General features: G+C 49.3%; 1 protein-coding gene across 2 annotated transcripts in view; it reads left to right on the top strand.

Annotated features, from left to right (window-relative positions):
- Nucleotides 1-11,929, top strand: part of LOC149359615 (uncharacterized) — a 140,281-nt gene extending 128,352 nt beyond the window's left edge. For both annotated transcript variants that reach the window (XM_089571763.1, XM_089571764.1), the window contains exons 2-3: nucleotides 9,531-10,316; nucleotides 11,116-11,929. In XM_089571763.1, coding sequence (XP_089427889.1) covers nucleotides 9,531-10,316; nucleotides 11,116-11,636 — 1,307 coding nt within the window. In that variant the 3' untranslated portion in view covers nucleotides 11,637-11,929. The remainder of the gene's footprint in view (nucleotides 1-9,530; nucleotides 10,317-11,115) is intronic.
- Nucleotides 11,930-17,077: the final 5,148 nt, after the last annotated feature.

Raw genomic sequence — 17,077 nt, 5'->3', positions numbered from 1 at the left:
AGATTATGGTTGCATAGTGTATGGATCAGCAAGGCCATCGTACTTGAAGCGACTGGATCCTGTGCACAATTTGGGATTGCGTCTTTCAACTGGTGCATACAGGACGTCACCCATAAATAGCCTGTACGTAGAAACTAATGAACCACCACTTGCAGACAGAAGAACAATGCTCACAAGCACATACATTTTAAAGATCCGTTCCCAGCCTAGACACATCTGTTACCCGCTCGTTACAAAGTGCCCATCTCGAACACTATTTACCAACAGACCCCTCGCAATCAGGCCACTTCTTCTCCGCTTTGAAGAGAAATGCCTAGAACTAGACATAATGAACACATTGCCTAATATTGCCCGCAAACCTGATCCACTCCCTCCTTGGTACTGCCTACCATCTGTGTGCGACTTCACATTAACACAATTTCGGAAGAAACACACACCGCACGAGCAGATATTACAAGAATATTTAGCACTAAATGAAAAATACGGCAAATACGAAGCATTTTATACTGATGGATCAAAATCAGCACACTACGTCGGAAGTGCTGTCGTTCAGAAAAATTGGGAAAAAATAGTACGGCTACCTGAGTGTACATCCATTTTCACCGCCGAGTGTTACGCAGTCTTGGTGGCTGTAGAAAAAATAATAAATGAGAACATTCAGAACAGTATCATTTACACTGATTCTCTGAGCATACTAACCTCACTTCACCATAGCAATGCAGTGACACCACTAATTGGTGATATCATACACAACATAACAAGCGCCACAATACAGGGACAAGACATAAAATTTTGCTGGGTTCCCAGCCACATTGGAATCGCTGGCAATGAGAAAGCAGATGAATGTGCTGGAAAAGCTCGAAAGAAAGAAATAAAGAAAGTGTACATTCCCTACAAAGATGGTATGAAGTTGGTGCAGTGCAAATTAAGAAATAAGTGGCAGTCGCAATGGAATATCGAAAGAAATAATAAGCTGCATTTAGTAAAACCCACCCTAGACGAATGGAAATCATGCTCACACCAAAAACGATTCATCGAAGTTATTTTATGCCGTCTCCGTATAGGACACACACATCTTACACACAACTTCCTGCTAACAAAGAAAGACAAACCTGTTTGCGAGCAATGCGGACATGAACTTACCGTAAACCACATACTACTATCATGCACAAAACTTGAATCATTAAGGAAAAAATATTTTGCCATATTTTACAAAGAACATATCCCATTTCATCCAGCGTTGATTTTAGCTGAACATGCACCCGTTAGTATACTTGATGTTTTTAGCTTTTTAAGGGAAGCCGGTGTTCTTCAAAACCTGTAATGTTCCGACCCTGTGCTTCTTTACTTAGAACGATACACCTCAGCTACTTTCTCAGTCCTGAGAAGGAGGCTGAGGTTTTTATGAGTAGTTGGGGGGCCTCGAGATCCTTGGCAAGCCAAGGATGTCCACGGAGGTGCACCAACTTTTAAAAGCTTCTGCAAACAGCCATTTCTAAAAAGTTTGTATTTAATCAGCCAGGTAATAAAAATAACTTTTAGGCCCTTTACACCACCGTTTTTATCAACTTTGTTTTCACACTCTGCTCAAGCCAACTTTTCCATACCTTGTTCTTGGCGCATGATAGCCTTAGCTGCTTATGCGCCAATAAACCCAACACAACAACAACAATCAAGTCCGACAACTTACCTGCTCGTCATACCGTCCGATCTCCGGGATGAAGTCCTCCTTGCCTGCCACGATGAACCGACTTCCGGCCACCTTGGAGTTACACGGACCTTATCCCGAATCCGGAAGAAATATTACTGGCCCAACCTAACTTCAAGTGTCAAGCATTATGTCCGGACATGCCGGCAATGCCAGCGGCGGAAAAAACCCGCGCTCAAGCCTCCTGGACTGCTTCAGTGCATCGAGCCACCACAAATACCATTCGACAAAGTCGGCATGGACCTTCTGGGGCCATTTCCTCTCTCGTCGTCCGGCCACAAGTGGATCGTAGTCGCCACAGACTACTTGACCCGCTACGCTGAAACAAAGGCCCTTGCTCGAGGTACTGCCGCCGAAGTTGCCCACTTCTTTATGCACGACATCGTGCTTAGACACGGCGCCCCATCGACCGTCATTACTGACCGAGGCAAGGCGTTTACAGCCCGACTTCTACGAGACGTCTTAACGCTTAGCCATACTGGGCATCGACCAACAACAGCATATCATCCCCAAACCAATGGTCTAACGGAACGGCTCAACAAAACATTGGCGGTCATGATCTCGATGTACGTCGACGTTGAACACAAAACCTGGGATGAGGTCTTGCCGTACGTCACCTTCGCATATAATACCGCGACGCAGGAAACCACCCAGTTCACCCCGTTCCGTCTCGTGTATGGCAGAGAGGTCCGCATGATGCTAGACGCCATGCTGCCGTATGGCGGCGCAGAGCTCCCCCCTGAAGCAGGCCACTTCGTGGAACAAGCAGAGCAGGCCCGTCAGCTGGCCCGCTTGCACATCAAGGACCAGCAATCCGCCGATGCCCGACACTATAACCTTCGGCACAGGGACGTGCACTACGAGCCCGGCGACCACGTGTGGGTGTGGACACCCGTGCGCCGCAAGGGATTGTGCGAAAAGTTTATAAATAGGTACTTTGGCCCGTACAGGGTCCTGCGCCGCCTGAACAGCGTCAACTACGAAGTTGTACCCCATGGAACTGTGATCGTCGGTCCTCAGCGTCAACGGCCTGAAATTGTGCATGTAGTGCGCTTAAAGCCGTACTTTTCGCGTGACTGAGCGCTGCGTTCACGCTGTGTTTCTTACCTTTTTCCCCTTATCCCACGTGTGACCTTGACTCTCGCCGCATTTCATTTAGCGCACGTTGTATAGTTCACCTCACCCCTATTCTTCTTGTTTTTTTGCTCCTCCTCCTCTCACTGTACATGCCCCATTCCACATCGAGACGATGTTAGCTTTCGCGGGGGGGAATAATGCCACGCGCCTAACGCGCCGCGCGGCCTCCGCGCTGAATCGAAGACGACGACGAAGCGGCGGTGGACTCTCGCGGCGCGCTTGTTCTGTTTTGGTGTCGTGGAAGCTGGCTCTATAATTTCTTTTCCTTTCTTTTTCTTTTTCTTTTCTTTTTTTTTCTTTCTTTTTCATGTGCTTACCTACTTACTCACTTGTTTTTCTTTTGAAGTGTTCACAACTGTATCTACATGTGTCTAAGTTTATGTTCCAACTTTGTTCTTTGTTCTTTGTGACTTGATTACTGTTCGACCCCCCCCCCTTATGTAATGCCCCCTGGGGCCCTTAAGGGTAAATAAATGATGATGATGATGAAAAGAAGGCTCCCAGTCTTGGGTTCTTGCCGACACCTACCTTCGCGGCTCTTCTGGTCGTGACAATATATATATAAAAGTTGCGAGAGCATTAAGTGCTTGACAGCCTAAAAGAATATATTGCTAGGTATACGCCGTTAAAGGGGCCCAGAAACACAATCTTAGTTAACTGTTTTGCCTGTTGATTGCATACAGTGAGTTATAATGGTGCTATTAGCGTCGGTAATACCGCGTATATTCCGTTTTTTAATATTTTAATGTCCTCCCAAAAACAACTTCATGGCTCTGATGGTGTCGCCACACAGTGGCGGGTTTCTAGCAGCGGATATGACATCACATGGCGCGAGCTTGATGATCGGACAAACAGTAAATATACTGCAAATTGTGTGAATAAATAGACACATTTTGCACCTGTCTGCGTTTTATATTAGATCAACAAAAACAACTTGTTTGTCTTAGATAAAAGCCCTGCAAAGCAAGTAAAATAAAAATATACCATCAGGGGCGCTCTGGCACGGAAACGACGCTGCCAGTCTCAGCAAAAACGAGTTACAGAGAGCAGGCAACCATGGAGTACAAACTTCCGCGACGTGCTCTGGCTGGCTGTTTTGATTGGTTGCGCCAGGTGCCGTCATTTGGAGAGCGAAATAGGAGTGGGAAGCCCCGCCAAAATCGAGTTGAGGGCAGCGTTTTGTTTGCTTGTATTTTGAAATTTCTCCACTGAATAACTCCCGTTCCTGTGCATTGATTCCTGTAATTCTTTTTAAGTCAGCATCTGTGTGACATAAAGAACCCACCTGAGGTATAGCCGGTATCGCCCCAAGCAGTGTTTCGCAGCCCCTTTAAAGGAAGCATTTATTTGACTCGAGGTCTCGATGGGAGGATTGAGCATTTTCAAGAGTGATTTGTCTCTGCTGATGTTTCCCCTTTTATATATTGTTCTGTCCACTTATTGCTTTTGTGTGTGTGCGCCCCCGCGTCCTCCTCCTAACGACAGTTCGCATCCTCCTCCTAACGACCACTCGCATCCCCTCCTAACGACCGCTTGCCCTTCGTCGCACGCTGTCGCCAGAGGCCCCCCCACGGTGCGCCCCCACACCCTCCTCCTGTTCTGGGAAGCCACTCCCTCCCGTGGACGCTTCTCCACTCCCTCCTTTCTTCGGGCGGCCAGTTCGGCTCCTGCCTCGGTCGACGCTGGTCGCACCCTCTTCAGCTTTAAATAAACGAAGTCTTATACCTGTGCTACACGGGTACTTTCGAATGACATCTGAGTCGAATGGCATTCGAGACTTGGAATGGCATTCGAACTCGACGGACTCCCGCGGTGCTACACGGCACTTTCCAAACGCATTCGAAATTCTCGGCTCGTTTTCAGTGTACAACGACGACGACGGTCACACTAGTCCGACAACGGCACTATCACGGTGAACAGCATCATGTGATTATAGTGAACTATCCAGTTCACTTTAATATTGTAGTGGGACAAGTTTTTTGGCTAGACGACACCGACGAATCCGATCGGCGGACGGTCAGCCTTCATATGCCCTCGGGAGTTCGGCGGCTGAGCGAAAACACGCTGATGAGGGGACAGTGCGAATACATGCGCGCTTATACATTATCCGTATTGGAAATAAGCGAAACGAACGGCTATATTTCACATGTGCACACTTGGACACTCGATAGCGATAACCACTTGCCAAATTAATTTCAGTCGACGACGACTCCGTTCCCTTCAGCGACGACTAGGCCTAGCGAATCCGCAGGGTTGGATCGGTGATTGCGGTGGTTGTGAAGAATGAATTCACAAGTTTTAGCGAATGCAAATGGTCAACGAGTGTAGTTTTGACAACAGGGACATGAAATCAACTATTGCTTACATCGCAGGACGCACATACGATGAACGGGAAGCGGCGGTGTGACACGAGCTGCCGAGCAGTGCTTTACGGCCAGCAGCAGTCGTCGCCGTCGCTAGCTTGTAACTAACAAGTTAGGCCATTTCAGTTAACGCGAACGGTCACCAAACATACTTCTGGATAAAGTAGCTTAAAATAAAGTACTGGGCATGTTGGAGGAAGCCGGGAAAATTAGCGAGAAGCGCCGATCATCCGATGTCAACAACCCGGCTGTCAAGTGTTTCTCAGGCGAGCGATCGTGTCGGCGCTTCCCACAGATTGTCGCACTGCGTAAACAAGCACGCGTACAACCGGTACAGAAGAGAAGAGATTATTTAATAGAACTAAAGCGCATATTTCGTTTTGTGTCTTGCAAACGAGCACAAGCTGTTCATACGAAGCGATGTAAACCAATGTAAACAGCAGTATGACTGCAGTCGTCCTCATCGGCGCACTCCTGGGGAAATTTCATGCTCACGCGGTAAATGTTCATTGGTGTACTATTATCTGCAAGCACTCACCTAGACGGAACACGAACTATTTGCTAAACAAACAGCAGAAAAAAGCGAGTAGCGGGTATCGAAATGAACAGCCGCAGAGCCGAAAGCAGTCGCGCGGCGGTGGGCGGGGCGAAGAGACGGCGGCGGCGACGGCTATTGGTTGGTTCGCGCTGTGTTCGCGTTTCGAAGGCATTCCAAAATCTGGAATGTCTCCGCGGAGCTCCTTCGACTGGAAAGTCATTCCAACCGAATGCCGTTCAAAAACGTCGTGTAGCAGCGCACGTTTGGCATTCGAGTCGAATGACGTTCGGTTGGAAGGCATTCGAAACGCCCGTGTAGCAGGGGTATTAAAGTACCGTGTGCGTCTTTCGCTGCATTCAACACAGCGACCGGACACGACAGTGGCGACGAGAAAGTGGATTCGACCCGCGCTACGCAACGCTATTGACAAGCCATGGCTACGCGAGGGTTTCCCAATCAGATACCAGAGTTCAACGGCTCATCGTGGTCATCGTGGGTTGGACGCCTTCAGTTCTACTTTGAAGCTAACATCACAGACCCAGCCTTGAAGAGGGCCAACCTGCTGACGCTGTGCGGGGAGCAGACCTACGATACTGTCTGCGCCCTTATTCAGCCAAGCACACCAGCGGCAGTGTCTTACGACGACATCGTAAAAGCGCTGCAAAAGCACTACGACCCAAGGCCATCCGAGGTCTACAGCCGGGCTCGCTTCCAACGACGAGATCAACTGGGAGGAGAAACTGTGAGCGCCTACGTAGCCGCGCTCAAGAAGCTCGCTGCCGACTGCAATTTTGGAACGCTGTCGACAACAGCTACCGGGCAGGAGGGAGACGCAGCTTCTTCTGCTAACACCACCATGCTTCCCTTGGACGTGATGTTACGCGACAGATTTGTGTGCGGACTGAGTGACGAGTCACTGCAGCAGCGCCTGTTCGCTGAGAAGGACCTCACATTCAGCAAAGCTTACGACATCGCCGTTCGAGCGGAGAGCGCCGGTCACCAGCAGAGAGGGATTCGCCGGAACACCGAGCCGGTACACCAGACAAGCAACCAGGTGCGCAACCCTTCTGTTGTTGTAAAATCGGTCAAAAAGGCACAACGCTGCTGGCGGTGTGACGACCAACACAACCCCCAGGGATGTCGATTCCAGTCAGCCACGTGTAATTTTTGCCACAAGCGAGGGCATATCGAAAGAGCATGCATTACGAAACGGAGACTTGCCAAGATAAAGTCACCTTCCCAGCCTAATCACAGCGTCAACGCCTCAGAGAATACGCCGCTATCTGATCTCCATGGAACAACATCAGCAACACCATCTGTGTTGTACGACCTGAACACCATGAATCTCGGCACGCGACCGAAGATTTTTACAGAAGTAAGCGTACATCACCAGCTGATTAAGTTCGAGGTGGACTCCGGCGCAGCCTGTACTCTGATCAGTGAGGACACGTTCCGAACTTCATGGCCATCTGACGCACCCGCCCTGCAACAAGACGACACGCACCTGCGAACGTGGTCAGGACAGAATCTGCCACTATTGGGCTCTGCCAACGTGCAGGTTAACTACAACGGCCAGACCCATACGCTACCTCTGCTTGTTGTGAAGGGCACAGGATCAAGCCTTCTAGGGAGAAACTGGTTTTCTCCACTAGGCGTGATGATATGCGGCAAACATCAAAACGCCGATGCGCTAAGCCGTCTGCCACTAGACGCAACTGTTGACGAACCATTTCCACCAGGAGACGTTCTGATGTTCGAAGCACTGCCAGAACCTCCGCTTACAGCAGGCACAGTTGCAGCATCTACGCAGAAGTGCGCAGCTCTCCGGCTAGTTTACACAGCTGTTCAACAAGGCAACGTGCATAAACTCAAAGGGGACAACTTCGACGCTTACCGCAGGCGAGCTACAGAGTTGAGCACCCATCGCGGCTGCATCATATTTGGGTCCCGAGTTGTGATGCCGAGAGAACTACGCGCACAAGCTATGTCTCTCATCCACGCCGGACATCGGGGCATCGTTGCAATGAAAAAGTGTGCCAGAAGCTACATGTGGTGGTCTGGCATTGACAACGACATCGAAACAGTGGTGCGAGAATGCAAGCCTTGCCAGAGCAGCCGGAGCGCCCCGCCGAAAGCTCCTGTCCCAGAATGGGAAAAGCCAGACACACCATGGCACACACTGCACATTGATTTTGCAGGACCAATTGAGGGCTGCACTTTCCTTGTGGTCGTAGATGCCTACACAAAGTGGCTTGAGATAAGGCAAATGGGACAGACGACTTCGGCAGCAGTCATTGACAACCTCCGATCACTATTTGCAACGTTCGGCCTGCCGCGCAAGGTAGTGTCGGACAACGGAACACCGTTTGTGTCTGCGGAGATCCTCAAGTTTTATCGCGACAACGGGATCTCATCAGTTACATCGGCCCCCTACCACCCAGCGACAAACGGACAAGCCGAGCGCTACGTAGCCGAGCTAAAACGCGCCCTTGAAAGAGATCAGACAGGCTCGCTGCAGCGCCGCCTTGCGCGCTTTCTCTTCAAGCAGCACACGACGGTTCAGAGCACAACAGGCGAGACCCCCTCGAAAATGATGTTCGAGCGTGAAATGCGAACCCAGCTCACAGCCATCCTCCCCGAGCCAAAAGCAGAGACGTTCCGGGAAGAAAAAGCAATTCCGCGCTGCGGCACGCTTAATGAGGGGCAGCGCGTCCTCGCCCGACAGTTTCTGAAAAAGCCACGCTGGGAGGAAGCTACAATTGTCAGACGCATAGGCCTGCGCTCTTGGCTCGTCAACATACATGGCACAGTAGCACGCCGACATCTCAACCAGCTGCGTAGATTTACGACGCCGTCTGAGAGCTGTCCGCCAGCGGAGAGAACACGTGCACCATCTTCACACATAGCCTGGCACCTCTTCCCGGAAGAAGAGACTTCGCCCAGGACAGACCTAGGAGACACAGCGAACAACAGCCAGCCTACAAGTGTTTCTCCCCCGAGCGCACAAAGCCAGCGCGCCTCCACGCGTGAGCGCCGACCCCCTGCACGATACCAGGCAACTTTCTAAGGGGGAAGGAAGTGTTGTGTCCACTTATTGCTTTTGTGTGTGTGCGCCCCCGCGTCCTCCTCCTAACGACAGTTCGCATCCTCCTCCTAACGACCACTCGCATCCCCTCCTAACGACCGCTTGCCCCTCGTCGCACGCTGTCGCCAGAGGCCCCCCCACGGTGCGCCCCCGCACCCTCCTCCTGTTCTGGGAAGCCACTCCCTCCCGTGGACGCTTCTCCACTCCCTCCTTTCTTCGGGCGGCCAGTTCGGCTCCTGCCTCGGTCGACGCTGGTCGCACCCTCTTCAGCTTTAAATAAACGAAGTCTTAAAGTACCGTGTGCGTCTTTCGCTGCATTCAACACAGCGACCGGACACGACATATATATATTTTTTTGCTTTCACTTACTACCATTGGCTATACGTATGCCTGTTCAATCTTCTTTCAGAGAAAAGGACAGCTTGGAATTCACTTCATTAATACTGCAAGGATGTGCTAACCCGTTGAATTTTGATTGCTTTTCATTTATCTTAATTTATTTTGTACCTTACTTGGAAGTGCTTAGTACCATTTTATTTGATTTGTTGATCAGCACGTGTTATGCAGTGTTTCGTGCTGTTTTTCATAGTTTTCTTCCCCGTTTTTGCATAAGAGCTGCGTACCTAAGTACATGTTAATAGCGAAATATATCTTCGCTTTCTATATTCAGAGATATCCTTTACTTCTTTGGCTATGCAGGCCCGAAGGTAACCGGCGAGTCTTCCCTGGACTACTTCTGGCACAGGCTAATACCCGTGTTCCTCATCGTCTTTGTGCCGAACCTTCTAGTGTGTGCCATCTCCTTCGTAGTCACTTACGGTTCATCTGTGTCAGAAGCCCTCCAGCATGGATTTGTGTCATTCTGGTACGACGCCTGGACTCTACACGGCGCCGGAACGCCACAGACCTGGGTCTTCTTGGCTATCTTCACCGCATACAGCGGCCTATCTATTTTGGTTCTACCAGGAGAAGTCTACTACGGGCCGCCAACATTAACAGGACACAGGCCAGTCTACCGGAAGACAGGTTTTCTGTACTACGTCATCACTATGGCCATAGCCGCCTTCATCCTTCTAGTGCAGGATGCACGGGCCTGGTCAATATACAGAAACCTGCCGGGAGTCGCTGTTTCTCTCACGGTCATCGCCTACGTCGTTCCGGTACTTTTGTACATAAAGGGCAGACTTAAACCATCCCCAGGAGAGCATGGAACCACGGGTAGCTTTATTTTTGACTTCTACTGGGGCTTGGAGCTGTACCCTCGCATCGGAGAGCGGTTGGACATCAAGCAATGGACGAACTGCCGGTTTGGAATGATGATCTGGCAGCTGCTCGTGCTGGTCAGCTGGAAGGCCCAGGTAGAGACGTCGGGTTGGAATTGGTCCATGGCAACTACGGCTGTGCTGCAGACAGTATACATCGCCAAGTTCTACTGGTGGGAAGATGGTTACATGCAGACCATCGACATCATGGTGGACAGGGCAGGTAAGTTATTATTATGAGGATCGACCTCGAGATGACCGCTCGAAACATATGCGACCGCTCAGCTCGTAAATGAAAAGCTTACGAAATAGTTGCGCACTGCCTTCTTCGTAGCCTGCTGCGAAACACAGAACCGCCACAACTGTCGCTCTGTCGAAGCAGGTGAGGGGCAGCTAAGGCGTTACTGTCTTGTGCGCACATGTGCTTTGTGGCGGTTTTTATACTCGAAGAAGAGCATAAAACGTTGCAGTCGGCCTAAATCAAACTCATTTTTTAACTGCTGCAGTATATCATTTCGTTTTGTTCCGAGGTGATCTATCTCCACGCTTCGTTAGAACACAAAACAGAACCTGCTTCCTTCGTGTCCCAACTAGTTTAATTTCGAGAAAATGCCGAAGCACAAGCGTTACCTCTTTTAGTACCTGATAGCTATACAATTAAACTTTTTTTCAAAACATTTAACCTCATTTTTATGAAGGCTTACTTTAGTCACACCTATTTTCTAAAACTCTAACTAAACCTATACCGATGCGTAATAGGAGGACGAATACGCTCAAGATAGGCGACGTAAAAAGAATCAATTTCGAAGTAGGCGCCTCACGTCCAATGTTTGTCATACGAGAAACGCAAACGGCACCAGCAGAACAGTGTCATCTGCCTCAGTCAGTTTTACTTGAAGGCAGATTAGCTGTCCACTTACATTTTCTTTTAGCTCCTGCATTTATATGCGATTGTAACCAGAACGTTGCATTTATCGATTTGCAATCTACTTAATATCCATATCTTTCTTTTTTTTTTTCAGGGTACTACATATGTTGGGGTTGCATCTGCTTCCTGACTCTCTGGTACTCGATCCCGAGTCTTTACATGGTCGAGAACAGTCCTGATTCTAGCCCACTGCAAGCAGCCATCATTTTCATCATGGGGGTCTTCATGATAGGCCTGAACTACTGGACGGACTGCCAGAGGCAGGTCGTGAGGGCCACGAATGGAAAGTGCACCATCTGGGGATCTCAACCGAAACTAATCCAGGCCTCGTATCGGGACTCAAGTGGCAAGCAGAGGACCAACTTACTCCTGGCGTCTGGATTCTGGTCGCTGAGTCGTCACGTGAACTACGTGTTCGAGATTCTCGGCGCTCTCTGTTGGGTCCTGCCCTCCGGAGCTTCGAGCATTGTGCCGTACCTGTACGTTCTCTACCTAGTCGGACTGCTCGTGCACAGAAGCTACAGGGACGAGGAAAAGTGCTCGGCAAAATACGGAGAATACTGGAAGCAGTACTGCGACCTAGTGAAGTGCCAGCTTGTACCCTATTTACTTTAACGTGCGCGATTATGGCCACTTTCAAAAAGAGTGAGCGTCTGTGTGTGTTCGAACCTTTTGTGTGGTTAATTACTGTATTTTGAAATGCTAAAGATGTAAATATACTCTAAAGGAAAATATCCGAGATTTCCGTGGTTTTCAGCACGAATCTTCGTTAATTGACTTTTTTGCACTCTCTCATCCTGCCAGTTTGGCTTTCATTGCATAATATTTAGCCTTTGTATTTGTCCTCGAGAATATAGCAAGCTTGGAATCTGTTGCATGTACATGTGGACATTAAATTTCAAAGGCTGGTTTTATAGTCTTCTTTCGCGGAATGAAATACGCGCTGAATAATTCCATATTAAGGTTACTTAAGTTTGCGTTATCGTTCCCCGAAGTATTCGAACGATTATTGTGTGGTGTAACTCGGGAAAAAGAAATTAATTAAACGCTGACTCCTTGCCTGGCATGTTAAAATTAGGTGAGAATTTACATCTGGCTCGCCACATCTCCAACTATAGGGTAGCTGCAGCACAGAGTTTCGGAAACTGCCAGCTAAAGCCTTAGCGGTGACGACTTTCTACAGGCATATGTTGAAATGATTATTATTGTCTTGGTTCTGTGAGCCTATGCACGCCACTTTGTATTTAAAAATCGATGGGCAACGGCTTTCGCCGTTAAAAGAACAAGCGAAGTAATGTCGCCATATAGCGGTAATGCGAAATATCACAGGATTACTTTTCAAGGCAAACCATTTTTCGATTACTCGGCCGCAGGAACCATTTCAGTCCAAGTGTCCGCGTATATTTGGGAACAACAATGTGGTTAATTTGAAGAAAAAAAAGTGGCGTTCGCCGAGGAATGAGAAACACCACCCTTCTGATAAACGCGCTAATAGCTAGTTACCATACTCAGTAATGAGGCGTGAGCTGAAATATATAGCGCCTTCAGTAGAGGTGCAGGGACTCGATTCATTCCACAACAGTCGGCGCGGCAGACGCCATACTAACGGTCGCTGCTGCGATAAACGCGGCAATTGCGGCCAAAATCTCGGTGATCTCGGCGCCGCGTCAGCAACGGACGACGAGCGGGTAAACGAATGGATTGTGTCGGCTTACTTGACGTCTCCTACAGTCGGCTGCGGTGAAGACTCGCGTCGCCCATGGCGTCGGCAGCGCTATCAAATGGTGTCATCGACGCGATTGCGCCCACGTATGTAATGAGCACTGCTTGAAGTGAGTGCCTGACAGGAGTTTCTTCGGGCCCCTACGTCTTGCGGTCTCCGAAACTGTGGCTACTTACGCTCACTTCCATCGTCCTATCTTCTCTCTGTGGCAACCGCAACGCTTCCTTCTGGCTGAATCCTTCCGTGTCTTTAGGGCCTTTGGTCAGCCTTTTTTATTTCGCTTTAATTTGTTCTTCCTCTGACATTAGCGGCCCAACGCGGGCAGAATACTCGCCTAAAACGCCCCAGCCGCAAGGGCCGGACTGCACGCGTGACATAGGGCGATAAGGCCTGGTTCGTTGAACGCAGCTTGTACTACGTGACCATGCGCAGTGACATTGACGGCATGGCTCACATGTTCACATGAAGTTATCGCCAAATGTATCTGGGGCTGTCCGGATAACGTAGTCGCAAAACCAACTCTCCAAGAGGGTATCAAAGGATGCCCTTGATGAAACAAATCCAGGTTACGCGCCTTGTCGTAGACGGTCGTCTTTCCCTCTGTACTTGTACGCGGCTACTCCTGTAATATACCGCGGAGAAAGGCTTGGCGCGTCCGCGAATTTTCTTTGGTGTCGCCGTAAGAGACTTCTACTTTTTATCGCACTCAAACAATGTGCAATGAACTTTACATAGCATTACGTGCCAATGGGGGGCCGACTGCCAACAAACCCACTGTACATAAATATTACCAACATATAGGAAGATCTCAGTGCATTTTTCGAATGCCAGTTCGAAGGCATGCACGCAGAAAGCCAGAAAGCAGACCCAGTCGTCAGGCTTGCATTGTTTTTGCTATTAGTGTTTTTGCTACCATCAAAAGCGTTCGCCATCGGTTCTCCAAGGCAGTCTTAACTGCTCGATGTGAGCTATGGAAACAATTTAGAGGAAAAATTTTGTTGCACATCGGAAGAATTGGCTGTTACGTTCAATATTTCCACAACAGTACCTCACAGCTTTCCAATATTCAAATTTTTGTCCGAGAATGTTGGACGTGACTCAGCACTGGGGCATAGGCCGCAGGCGTACATTGCCATTGACAAAAAACCCCTGAAGACACGCATAACTGTTTCCCAGGGTTAATGGACACCTTAATAGTGCTTTCAGTCAAGTACATAGCGCTGGTAAGCACCTGCCAAAAAAGGTGCTTTCGCACAATATTTCATGCTTCGCAGTGCTAAACCGCCAGTCATTTTTTCTCCTCCCAAGAACTGGCAGACAGCGTTCTGTCAGCCTGGCCCCACACAGTGGATAGGTATTTGATACGGTTTATTGAACACATGGATACTATTAAAGTATAAATCAGCAATTAAATTGAGTCGCACATTGACGCTGTATTCAACTCGGCGCAGCGAATCAGGTCATGGCGCTACTCAAGTTTTACGCGGCCTGTGAGGCACGGCCGTTGCTACCAACGACATTGAAGCTGCCAGCCATCAACATAATATACATTTAATGACCTTAGGCTGCATATAAAGACGACCAATTACAGCGCCTACCTGAGGATAAAGAGGCACTTCTGAATTTATGCATCTGTGAAAACAGTCCAGGAAACTGTTATTAGTATTAATGTGTTGCACTGAATCCATGCTCCTTATAGCGATTAAGCTGTGTTCTCGTGGCATGTCTTTACACCATCAACGAGGTCATCTTAGCAGCAGAGGCAGCAGCAGCTGTTTCCGCAAATGCTCTGCAAATGCTTCCTGGGACGTCCCCTGCGTACCCCGGGGCCCCGGTAAAGAGCTGTAGAGCACCGAACAGCGGTTGAACATGGCTCAGGTCGCGAGGCCGCGTGTCCTATCAGCGTTGTTGCGCGCTGTACTCTTTTGTCGCAGCAGCGGTGACGTTTTGGCGACGCTTGCCGCCGCGGTGGCCCGCTTCCTTTGACGCGCGAACCAGTTGCGGAGAGAGCGAAGCATCCCGCGGCGGACGTACGGCGGAAGTCAAAGATCACGTCCTTACAAGAGATGTGGTGCGCTGACAGTGTTTGTCGATGTTGTACAGATGCCTACTGGCCCTTCAGGAGTAGATTAAGGGAGGAGAAGGATGGTTGGGGGGTAGGGGGGAGCTTCAAAGGGGTCTCTAGGAGGGTACCCACCTTGAAAATACGTCGTCTTTGTGGAGACAAATTTAACTAAGCTGAGCGTAAAACCAGGAGATAATAAAACGACGGAATCGACCAGTTAAATCTCATATCAGTTACTTGGATTAAAATTCGACAGTTTTGTTATCAGCGGATAATGGTAGATTCACAAGAAGGGAGGGAAACAGGCGGCTGAATTAAAACTAGCAGGCCAACTGTAGCTCATTTCCAGCCAATTGATCAAGGATTCCCAGAGTTTCCCCTCTCTCACTGAGTAACGTAACAGTGATAGCTTTTCCCCTTACTCCTTCCCAGCACCGCGTGACGGTCCAGTCCACTCTAAGGTCTACATGGAACATCGCTCTCGTGATGAAACGTTCTCGAAAACTCCCTGCTTTGACGGCACGTATAACATGCTCATTGTCAGTGAGGCGACGGTGAGAGTTTTCAGTAAAGAATTATTGCAACCGCGACGCCGTTCATTCCAAAGAGAGTCCTCCGTACACCCCCAATAAGATCCCTGTCAGGCACTACTATGCTTACTTCTCAAACCGAAATGATTAGTCGCACTTAATTACAGCTCGACAGTTTCTGAGACAGAATTAATGAAGTGGCGCATAACATCACTCATTCATTTTTTTAACTTGATGCTGTGCACCAAAAAAAAACTTGCTTGTGGTGAACTTATCGGTGCCACATGTGTCAAGCAGAAACCCTCCCCTGGTGGATTGCTTCCTGCTTATTAATAACTCCACATGTGAGCTGCGTGAATTTCCTTTAGATGAGGAAGGTGTAGCTCCCATTTCTAAATTTGTCCAACCTTCTTCACATGACGTGGCCGTTCAAGACGAACTCTACTGCCTCAACCACTCCCAAACCCACCCCAACCTCGCGGGAGGACCGGATGACCGACCAATGTGGTCACTGGGAAGTGAAGTCTAGCGTACCACTTTGAGGCTGTGGCCGGCACCATTTTGGTCCAGGGATAGAGGCACTACTCAGGGGCTCAGCTAGCCATCCATCCATTTTATAATGCTTATTAGAGCTACCTTTAGACTTTAACCGAAAAAACTTCAAGAGAAAAAATAAAATGCTATGCTTTTGCACTTACTGACGTCCACATCCGCAGCATCCCCGCCACATTATTTCCTAGTTAGAGGTTTGGTTCAAGCTAGGCGGGAAGAACATGGAGTACACATATAGAGAGAGCCCTATAGAGCGCGCGGCTGCACGTACACACACAAAAAAAAAGTGCGAGAGCCATCCCCAACTTTTTACCGCACCCTCGGTAATTAGGGCACCGGTTGCATATATTTCAGTTACCTTCCAATCAAGTGTGTGCCAACACGTCTTGGGCATCGACGCCGACAACAAATATGGTCGACCCAATGGTCAGCAGCGCATTGCGCTTCTTCAGTCGGCACCCGGCCGCCCTGCTTAAGTGGGAGCGTGATGATCAGCCTATCGGGCATCGAATGGTTTATTGAACCTGCAATTAATGAACCGCGTAGCGGCACTCTTAGTTCGCCGGCGTTCCAACAGGGGGCGCATTGCGTCAGCACCACTTCCGCCATTTTGGCGGCTACGGCTTTAGTAAGCTGACGGTACTCTACACAGGGTCGCGGGATAGCACAGGGTGTGGCATTCGGCATTGGAGGCATCTGTGGTGCAACAGGGCCGAAGATTACACGCCTCTCTCTCTCCCTCAACTTCTCCTCCTTTCCGTCCACATTTTATATTTGTGCTTCTTATTTTGAGGCTTGCGGGCCGTCCAAAGCCGGGACAAGAGAAGCGTCAGTTATCTTTCTCCCTCCCGCCTATCTCTTTCTCTACGTACATTTAGGGCGTTCAGCTATTCCTCGCGTGAACCTCACGCGAAGATGCCTTCCGACCTGGCTCATGTTGAAACCTGCCGCGAATGGTTTCGTGTTGATCGTTCCGTACAGTGCACACGAACGCATCTGAGACGCCATTTCGTTTGCACTGCGCCCAGCGGATGAGAGCGTCACTTCTCCACACAGAGTGTTAGTTCATTGTTCCCTAGCGTTCGCTTGTTTCTAAGCGTATTTGTGGATAGGCCGGGCAGAACGGCATTAATACCCTTCTTTCCGGGAAGAATGGCATGCTCTGCGGATATTTAGTTTCAGACCA

This window comes from Amblyomma mixtum, chromosome 2 (genome assembly GCF_055824585.1).
Source record: "Amblyomma mixtum isolate Tamu chromosome 2, ASM5582458v1, whole genome shotgun sequence".
Taxonomy (NCBI): Eukaryota; Metazoa; Arthropoda; class Arachnida; order Ixodida; family Ixodidae; genus Amblyomma; species Amblyomma mixtum.
Note: the sequence above shows the minus strand (reverse complement) of the source record. Positions and strands in the feature narration are given on the sequence as shown.